The 9,770-nt window shown below is 60.8% G+C and overlaps 1 protein-coding gene across 1 annotated transcript in view; it reads right to left on the reverse strand.

Annotated features, from left to right (window-relative positions):
* MYO15B (myosin XVB) overlaps positions 1-9,770 on the reverse strand; it is a 29,505-nt gene extending 19,735 nt beyond the window's left edge. Inside the window, exons 1-16 of the mRNA XM_088829337.1 lie at positions 7,699-9,770; positions 7,250-7,313; positions 6,970-7,079; positions 6,726-6,800; positions 6,314-6,410; positions 5,961-6,064; positions 5,732-5,795; positions 5,493-5,606; positions 5,191-5,352; positions 4,173-4,286; positions 4,002-4,060; positions 3,794-3,926; positions 2,705-2,800; positions 2,325-2,456; positions 1,256-1,381; positions 80-157 (exon numbers count right to left, since the gene is read on the reverse strand). Of these exons, the coding sequence (XP_088685463.1) occupies positions 80-157; positions 1,256-1,381; positions 2,325-2,456; positions 2,705-2,800; positions 3,794-3,926; positions 4,002-4,060; positions 4,173-4,286; positions 5,191-5,352; positions 5,493-5,606; positions 5,732-5,795; positions 5,961-6,064; positions 6,314-6,410; positions 6,726-6,800; positions 6,970-7,079; positions 7,250-7,313; positions 7,699-9,770 (3,600 nt within the window). The remainder of the gene's footprint in view (positions 1-79; positions 158-1,255; positions 1,382-2,324; positions 2,457-2,704; positions 2,801-3,793; positions 3,927-4,001; positions 4,061-4,172; positions 4,287-5,190; positions 5,353-5,492; positions 5,607-5,731; positions 5,796-5,960; positions 6,065-6,313; positions 6,411-6,725; positions 6,801-6,969; positions 7,080-7,249; positions 7,314-7,698) is intronic.

Below are 9,770 nucleotides of genomic sequence, written 5' to 3' on the forward strand. Positions count from 1 at the left end.
GAAGGCCAGCCCCTTGGGCAAGACTGTCTGGGCGAGGAGGACAGAACGGGGTGGGGTGCAGGAGGGCCAGCAGGGGCACCTGGAGCTGGCTCTGGGCAAGCATTTCCACCACAGCAGGGTCAAGATGATCCCGGTTTCTGTTTAGAAACTTGTGAACCTGCAAGAGACAATGTGAGGGGGAGCGGAGTCACGGAGAGAAGGCAGGCGTGGAAGCCAGGCCCTGTGTCGAGTGACCCAGCCTCTTCCCTCTGAGTTAACAGTCCAGCTTCAAAGGTGGCCTTTCATCTCACACCGTGTACCAAAATCAACTCAAAATGGAAGGATCAAAGACCTAAATGTAAGACGTGAAACTATAAAACTCTTAGATGAAAACAAAGGGAGAAAGCTTCATGACACTGGACTTGGCAATGATTTCCTGAATAGATACAAAAAGCACAGGCAGCAAAGGAAAAATATCATTACAATGGAAACCTCTGTGCATCAGAAGATAGAGTTTAGAGTGAAAAGACAGCCCACAAAATGGAAGGAAATATCACGTATCAGATAAGGGATTAACATCCAGATTGACCTACAGAACTCCTACAGTTCCGTTCAAAACAACAACACAATTCAAAAGTGGACAAAGGACTTGAACAGATATTTCTCTAAGACACACTAATGACCAAGGAGCACACGAAGAGATGCTCAACATCATTAATCACTAGAGAAATGTAAATCAAAACCACAACGAGATACCACTTCCCACCCACAAGGATGACTTATTCCACCCCAAACCAGTCACTCGACTGTACCGTTTATACCAGGCCCCCACCCCCTTGAGGCTCTCCTCCTGAGCAGGTGTGCAGTCATCATGAAACTCAGAAGGGGGAGAGGAGGTCCCCTTACTGAGAACCTCGGATGTGCCAGGCACCTGTCCCACCACTTCCATGTAATTACATTAATTCTCAGGACAATGCAATAGGACAGGTTCCCCTTCCCATTTCACAGATGAGGACAATGGAGGCGCAGAAGGAGAAGCGGACTCCCTGAGGTAATCAGAGCCAGGTGCCATGCATATACTCTGCCCCTCTGGGTCTGGAGGGTTCCAAGGCCTTGACTCCCCCTCCCACAATGCCTGCCCAGAGCTCAGTGAGTCATGCACTAGGTGAGGCAGAGGGGCCCAGGCAGAGAGAGATGGTTAAAGCCTTGGAAGAGCACCCTTACCCTGCTCACCCGTCAGGTGACTCCCCAGGGTCACTCTGCCCTCACCCGATACCTGGTAGGTGACCGTCCCGGCGTAATGTCGCACGGTGAAGATGGGAAGGGGCAGCTGGGGCTTGGTGTAGCGTGGGTGGTCGCCATGGTGATAGTGGCACTTCTGCAGGAAGGTGTGGTCCGTGGCCTGATGAGAGGAAGAGACGCTCAGGCCTCTGCAGGTGTGGTTCCCCTGGTGGGGCTGTGCCTCTCTCCCCTGCCCTCCAAAACCACAGACAGTGAACACATGGTGAGCTTTGCTTTGGTCCCCAAGCTTTCTTAGGAGGTCGCTCCATATCTGAGTCTCTATAAAGGGCACGACCTCTTTCCCAGGGACTATTTTGAACAATCAAGAAAAAACATAGAAGCCTTGCACACCTCAGTCAATAAGATTTGATGGCTTAGAGACATTTGATAAAATTATTTAAAAGAAATGGGGCTGGGGGGCTTGAAGACAGTTTTGGCAATGACTCCTGGGAGTCTGGTCTCACAGGTGTTTCTGAGCAAGTTTTTCAAAGATACTTTTAAGAACCCATCCAGGGACTTCCCTAGAAGGCCAGTGGTTAAGAGTCTGTGCTTCCAATGCCAGGAGTGTGGGTTTGATCCCTGGTCAGAGAACTAGGATCCCACATGCTGTGTAGGGCGGCCAAGAAAATAAGAAAGGGGGAAGGATACACTACGTTTAAGTGAAACATTAAACAGACGGGATGTGTTTTTTTTCTTAAAGATTCACATATAAAAAAGGCATCCAATAAGAGGCTATTTTATGGAGTTTAAGAACTTATAAAAAAGAATCTTGATGAAACCCCAAGCCCCTCGTGCAGCCTGCAAAGTCTGCACCAGCCAGCCCTTCAGGCACGATGGTCCCCCTCCTGCAGTGAGGACTCTCAGATACGTCAGCATCTCACTCAGGATTATCCAGAGACTAGAGATCTGAACCCAGAGTGGCCACTGCCTTCCCAAGCTGTGCTGAGGGCCTATGGGCAAGGTTCCAGGACCTCAGACTGTATTTCCCCCCTGGGGGGCCCTGCTGGCTCTGGGCTGGCCACCAGGCACCCCCAACTCCTTGCCCCCCATCATGAGGGGCTCACCTGGGACAGCCATGTCTGGGCATCCAGGATACTCAGGAGGCTGTGCGGCTGGTCTACCAGGAGGTCCAGGCAGGACTCCTGCGGGGCCTGGGGGATGGGCACCCAGGGCAGCAACTCCCTCCGACACTCCTCCTAGGAACAGCCAGCACTTGGTTTGTGGAGACCACCCGTGTCCATGGGGGGGCCTCATCCGAGCCAGAGCAGGGCTGACCCTCCCATTGTACAGATGAGTAAACTGAGGCTTGGAAGGACTGAGATGGCCTACAGCAAGGGGGCTCTGGGGCGGGGCTCTCAGTGCAGGGCTCACTCTCCCCCAGGGATGGCATCTGTTCTAGGACACAGCTGGGCATCCCCGGCCTCCTCCAAGCCCAGTCCCGTACCTCCTCCTGGGCCAGCAGCAGCCGGCTGTACCACAGCTGCAGGCGTTCACTGCCCAGGTTGTTGCACAGCTGCTCTAGACCGTTGACCCGCAGGGCCTGGGGGCGTGTGGGCAGTGAGGTGGGCACCCACATGAGGTGGGGGGCCGGGGCAGCTGGGGGGCCAGCACACAGGCCTGGTGCCCTTCTCCCCCCTCCCACCACTGCCCACATTCTCCCAGCACCGGGCAGGATGCTCCCCCAGGGCTGATGCTGCCGCCTCCAGGGTCAAGTCCAAAGACGCTGACCCAGCATGCGGCCGCCTCAGTCCTGCCCCAGCCCAGTCGGGCCTCCCTCCAGCAAGCTGTCCCCCTGTCTTCTGCCTCAGCACCGCTGTGAGCCTTCGGGCCTCTCATCACAGACATCCTGTGGTCTAGAAGGCCACTTTTCCTACAGCCTAGGTCAGGGACTATCAGAATGCCACATTCTCATAAGCAGAGTTCCAGGCTGCCGCTTCCAAGAAGCCTTCCAGGAGTCCTCTTGTTAGAATTCCTGGCTCCTTCCTCTGTGCCCCCAACACTTGACTAGCAAGGCTAGCAGAGCCCCTGCTTCATGCAGCTTTGTACAGAGTTTTGTACATGCTCTAAAATACACACAAATGTGCATATGAATATACACACACACAGGTGCCATGGAGAGGAGGCAAAAGCAGAGGACAGTGAATGGCACCCATCCCGTCCCTCCTCCCTGGCCTGAGGGGGCAGGATGTTCTGGGAAGAGGTGACGAGCTTATGGAAACTCAGGGTGATTTGGGGGAGTTCCCTTCTCCCCTGCCTCTTGGACACAGGAAGTGAGGCTGACCCATCCTGGGATCTTTCACCGCCTCAAGTCTCCATGAGACTCTACAACAAGACCAAGCAGGCAGGACTCTCCAGAAGCGACATCACGACTGGACAGGGCAGACGGCTGTACCTACAGAGCTGTCTCATGGACCATCTTATGGTCAGAGAGGCAAGCAGTGCACGAGTGTGCCCCACAGAAGAGCTGCTGGGGTCCCCAGGAATATCTAGGATGAGGTGGACACCCCTTTCTGGCCCCCACCCCCGGGGTGACCTCAAAGCCGTAGACATCGACGACAGTGATGGTAACCGTGCCGCCTGCCTCTGCAGGGGATGCCAGCTGCGCGTTGGCCGTCCTCAGAAGCCAGGTGAAGAGCCGTGCATACAGGGCTTTGGCCAGGGTGTCCCTGGGGGCGTGGTGAGTGAGCCCTGTGCAGCAGGGGCCAGGCCCACTCCCGGCTCTCTCCTGCCCCCAGGGCTACCTGGCATCGATGGCGCTTTCCACGGGCAGGGATCTCGAGACTTGGCCATAGGGCGTCTCCTGAGGGCAGAGAATGTGTAGGTGGTGCGCCAGGCCCAAGGCCCACCCCAGGGCTCCCCGAGCCTTTGGATGTTCTGCTCAGGCCCCCCTTGCCCAGGACCCCAGAGCTCACCGTGACCCTCCGGGTGATGGCTCCCTCCAGGCGCTCGGGTGGCACCTGCAGCAGCCGGGCTGCAGTGTGGATCTCCGCCCAGCTAGACACGGCGGCCACCTCCTGGGATTCCCTCTGGACGGAGGCGGGAGGAAGCAGGGAGCGCTCTGCTTGTGGACTGGCTGCTTCCCATAGACAGGGGCAGCGCCACACTCAGACCCCCAGAGGTAGACCTGGGCGGGGGTGGGTCTGGCTCTGGAGTCTGAGAGCCTGAGTTGAATCCGACTTTACCTCTGCACTAGCTGGAGGCCCTGACAAGTCTCTTCCCCTCTCTGAGCCTCCACTGTCTTGTTGTTAGAGGGGAAATAATAAGCTTTATGTGACGGTGTTCTCAGGAGCACTAAATGGACTTCTCTGGTGGTCCAGTGGCTTAGACTCCATGCTCCCAATGCAAGGGGCCTAGGCTTGATCCCTGGTCAGGGAACTAGATCCCTCATGCCATAAATAAGACCTGGTGCAACCAAATAAATATTAAAAAAAAAAAGAAACTCTATGTAGGGAATTCCCTGATGGTCCAGTGGTTAGAACTCTGCTCTATCACTGCTGAGGGTATAAGTTTGATCCCTGGTTGGGGAACTAAGATCATGCAAGCTGCTTGGTGTAGACCCCCCACCCAAATACACACACACACACACACACACACACACACACATGTGAAGTCCCAGGTACATCATAGCTGCTCAGTTAACACCAAGCACCCGTCTTAGGGTGGTGCCTTAATGGGACAGGATTAGTATAGAGGCAGAAGACCCTAGTCTCCATTTCCTCATTTATAAGATGGAAATCCAAAACCACTACAATATTGTAAAGTAATCAGCCTCCAATTAAAATGAATAAATTTATATATAAAAAAAGATGGAAACCCATCCACTTTCCGGGACAGTGGTGAGGCCCTGCGGGTGGCCCCCCTCACTCTGAGGTTACCACTGATGATGCAGACGAGCCAAACCACCAATCTAGCGCCTCCGCGGAAGCTCACCTCTGACGAGGAGAAGCAGATGTTGCCCAGCTGCAGGACGGAGGCCAGCACAGCCCAGACAGCAGTCAGCTCCTCGGCACATAAGCCCAGCGCCTGCAGGGCCCTCACCAGTCCTGTGAAGTCCTGGGCATCGTCCTTGTCCTGGAGCCTGCAGGTGCGGCCCTGCCGAGCAGAGCAGGGCTCAGGGGTGAGGGGCCGAGGCCGGGGCCAGGCCTCCCACGGCCTCCCTTGCCCAGACCCCTAGTGGGGACCCCTCCCTGGGCAGGCCCTGTCGCCCGGCACCGGGGAGGGCCTCCCCTCACCTGGTTGAGGTAGTAGTAGGTCTCCGGCCCCTGCAGGGAGAGCTGCTCCCGTTCCCCGGGGTCCAGCCCCGCCAGCAGCTCATAAAAAACATGGAAGCTCCGCTCAGCCTGGGCCTCGGGGGAGAAGGACTGGCTTAAGGGGAGCAAGGACAAGCCCCCGGGGGAAGGCAGGCCAGGGGAACGAGGGGTCACAGTGCCTCCCTCTCTCCCACGGTGGGAGCAGCGGGCCGGGGTCATACCTGAAACACCACCCTCGACGTCTCGAGAAGGTGATGTGACACAGAAGCGCCTACGACGACCCCACTGTGGGCACAGGACACTGGGTGAGGGTGCCCAGGGTACACGCGGCCCGGGGCCCCTGCTCAGATGGGACCCACCGAGGGCTGGACCCAAGGGCGGCAGTCTCAGGTTCCCAATCTAGGGAACCAGCCATGGGCGCCCCTGCCCACCTGGACCCCCATCACTCACTGCTGCAAGCAGAGGCACAGGACCTGGCCGAAGCGGCTGGCATTGGTGTTGAGGACCGTCTTGGCGTGGCCGAAGCTGCTGAGCAGGGGCAGCACGGTGTCCAGCTGGGTGGGCAGGGGGGACATTCAAGTATCTCTGGGCACAGCAGCCCCTAATGGGGCATCCTGGGCGAGGGCACTACGTGGGAGCTCTGTCGGCCCATGGAGGGGTCGGTCTTCCCAGCCCACCCTGCCCCTGCAGTAGGCCATGCCTGGGGCTGCCCCCGAGGAGAAGCCAGAGGCCTGAAGACCACTGGCCCAGAGGAGTGGGAAGGGCCCTCTTGGACCCCTGGGCAATGGCAAGCTGCCCCTCACCTGACACCCTCTCTCCCTTGTCTGCTCCTGCTCCAGGCTGTGTAGGAACTGCACCATCTTTTTGGCCGCCTCCGTCTTCCCAGAGCCGCTGTGCCCACTGCAGGAGAGAAGGGCTGGCAGGGCCTCCAGGAAGGGACACATAGGGTGACCCCAAATGAGCCCCAAAGAGGGGATGTGCCCACCTGGAAGTGACACCAACCTTAAGGTAGGCTCCCAGAAATGCAGAAACAGATCTGGGGCAAGGAGGCCAAACAGAAAAAAAAGTCCCCATGATGCCTCGCTCAAGGGGCACGGTCTTAGCAAGTCCAGAGCTGCTGCCCAGCAGCAGACTGGATGGGCAGTTTCAAATACGGACCTCACATCGCCCTCCTCCCGGCCCTCAGCGTGACCTGAGGGCTCAGCCACCACTCACCCCAGAAGGATGCAGGTGGCCTGCCTGGTGCTCTCAGACAGGCTATACGCTGATGCCACAACGGCAAAGACGTGTCTGGGGGAGGAGATGGAAGCAGATGAGAGAGGGTACCAGCGATGGGCACCCTGCAGTCTCCTAGGTGCAAGCAGGTCCTGCCCACAGTCCCCTGCACCTCAGTCAGATAAACGGGCTGGGGTCTAGCCACCCGGACGGAGCAGAGGCCTGGTGGGGCAAGTTCACATACGGAGTGGTGTTGGGGGTCTTCCCAGGGCGGTAGCTGGCCAGGACCTCAGGTGCATAGAGAGGCAGGGCCCGGTGGGGGTTCAGGGCGAGCAGGAGGGGCCCCCCGAAGGTCTGGGAAGAAAGCCAAAGCTCTCATCAGAATGTGGAAGGAGCAGGGTTCAGCATCCAGCCCAGGGAGAAGGATGGATGGGGACACTCTGGGGAGAGGTGTGCCCAGAGGGTCCTCTGACCCCAGGGGGAAGGGAATCCCAGCCCACCACCCCCTCCTGGGTCCCCCATACGTAGATTCGGCCCAGGTGAAACCTCTTCTTCAGACACAGCAGCACGGAGCTGTCGCACACTGGCCTGCAGGGCCATGGGTGGAGGAGAGGAGAGTTGGGAGCAGAAAGAGGTCCTGGGTTAGCAACACTGCTGGCTCCAGAGACACCTCCACCAAGTCCCGCACCCTCTCCGAGCCTGTCCATAACACAGCCCTGCCCCCGCCGCCTCTGCTGCACAAGAGATCCCACCGTGGGTGCTACAGGCAGGACCAGGCTGCTGACCCAGAAGGAAGCTTTGTGCCAATTAGAGAAAAAAAGGGCATCTGGATTCTCACCCCTCTCCTGCCCCTTCCAGCCTGATGACCCTGTATGGCAAAACCCCTTTAAGGAGACCCTCCATAAAAACCGGAGGTAGGGTGGGATAAGAGGTGTGACCCAGGGCAGGCAGGTTTGGGACCGCGCCCACTCACTGCAGCCGGGCCAGGTCCTCGGTGTCTTCCAGGCCTTCTCCGATGCTCCAGCTCCAGCCGTCGGCGCCGCCGGGAAAAGGAGGCGCCTCTGGGCCCAGTGCGAGGCTCAGCTCCAGGTCCCTCTCCAGCGCCTCCTCCACCTCGTCCTCTGGCTCCCACCGATCCCTCAAGGACCCGCGGGGGCCAGGGCTCCCCTCCGGCCGACGGCGGGTCTCCAAGGTGAGTCGGGGCAGCAGTGCTTCGGTGCCAAACCCGGGGTCCTTGTGGGGGTCCGAGCCCTGCGCCCAATGCACCGGAGCTGCGGCTCCCAAGGTCTCGGGCTCCGCTTCGCTGCTGGAGCCGCTCTCGTCGAGCGGGGGCTCTTCGTGGGGATTCGGGCCGAGAAAGCCGCGGGGACACTCCGCCACCCCTTCTGCACTGGCCCTGCGCCCTGCACTGTCCGCAGATGCCCCCGCACAGGACCAATCGCGCCCCTCCCCAGCGGGGGCGTCCGCGGACCCTTCCTCTGAGCTCCGGCGGCTCGAGGTCCTCCCTGCCCCGTGGATCCTGGGGAACACGACGGCGAACTTGGGATCTGGAGTCGGGTCCCCGTCTTCCGAAGGGTCGTGAGCTGGGCTTTCTGCAACCTGCGGGGAACTCGGGCCGCCGCCAGGGGGAGGCCTTGGTCGCCCCCAGAGCCCCGCGACGCCCGCCAGGCTCAGCGCTAGACGGCGGCGGCGCGGCCCCGGCCCGCGGCTCGTCCCCTCGCTGGTCCCGGGGCCCCGCGCGCCGCCCGCGCGCCGCTGGAGCCGCAGGCGCAGCCACCGCAGGAGCCCCAGGGCCCGCGCTACGCGCACGAGCCGGTCCTTGAGGCTGCCGCGGCGGGGACCGGCGGCCTGGGGAGCGGGGCCCGGCGGGGGCCTCGCGCGGAGCCTGCGGAGCGCCACTAGGGCGGCCAGCGGCGCTGGGGCCCGCGGCCCGGCTCCCCCAGACCCCTCGTCGCTCAGGCCCACCGCCTCGTGCGCCTTCCCCACCACCTTTCCAGTCTGGCGGCGCTGACCCCGGGCGGTCGAGGCCTCGGCTCTTTTGGGCGGGACGCCCCTCGGCTCAGCTTCGGGCTGCACCCCATCGCCTCTTGCATCCCCGCCCTGCCTGGGGTCCTGGGAACCCCACGAGCTCCGGGGGATGCAGGCGGGGCTGCCCTCGAGGGGGCTGGAAGCTGCGGCTTTTCTGCCCGGGTCAGCCTCGCTGGCGTCAGGGGCCCCGCGGGTCATTCCTGGATCTGCTCCTGTGCTTCGTCCCGGCCCGGCCCCCTCCTGAATCGAGTCTGGGTCTGTCCCGGAATCCTCGGTCTCTCCCTGGAAATTCGCCCTCGACGATCCTTCTGGGCTCTGGGGCCGTGAGGGGGCCTTGTCACTGCCTCTGCCGTCGCTGCTGCTTGGGCTGTCGCTGTTCGGGGGAGCTCCTGGCGCCTCCAGCACTGATTCTGTGCTGGTTTGAGTGCCCCCCGAGCCCATGTCTGTTTGCTTCAAGTTGGGCCTCCGCTCTGGGGTCCCACCACCTTGGCTGCAGCTCTCCTGGGCCTTGTGGGCTTCGCTGTTGAGGCAGGAGCTGGCCCCGTCTCCACCCGACGTGTCCCCGTCGAGGCTCCGTGTCTCTTGGGGGCCCCGCGGAGCCGAGCGTCCCCGTCGTTTCCCTCTCCTTCTGCCGCGGTCGCGCTCGTGTGTCTTTCCTCCTTCTCGGAGGCCCTTCTCCTCCAGGCGCGCCCCATGGCCGTTCCCCGGCTTGTTGCTCTCCTTAGCCCCGCATCCCCCAGGGGCAAGCCCGCTGCCTCGTCTCCCCTCGGCCTCCGGCGGTGGCCCTGCCTCTGCCTGTCTGCAGTCCCTGTTCTCCCTTACGGGGGGCTTCTTGTGGGCACCGGGGGGCTCCTGGCCTCGCCCGGCGCTGGGCTCCCTATGGGCCTTACGGTCGCCCTTTCGGTGTTCCCGGCTGGGCACACTGTCTGCGCTGGCAGACCCGGATTCCTGCTCCCCCGAGGGGGGCCTCCCGGGTCCCTCCGGGTGCTGGGGCGCTTTGCCCTTGCTCCTGCCCAT

Source organism: Moschus berezovskii, chromosome 20 (assembly GCF_049115385.1).
Source record: "Moschus berezovskii isolate FMDL1 chromosome 20, NW_MosBer_1.0, whole genome shotgun sequence".
In the NCBI taxonomy this organism is placed as follows: domain Eukaryota; kingdom Metazoa; phylum Chordata; class Mammalia; order Artiodactyla; family Moschidae; genus Moschus; species Moschus berezovskii.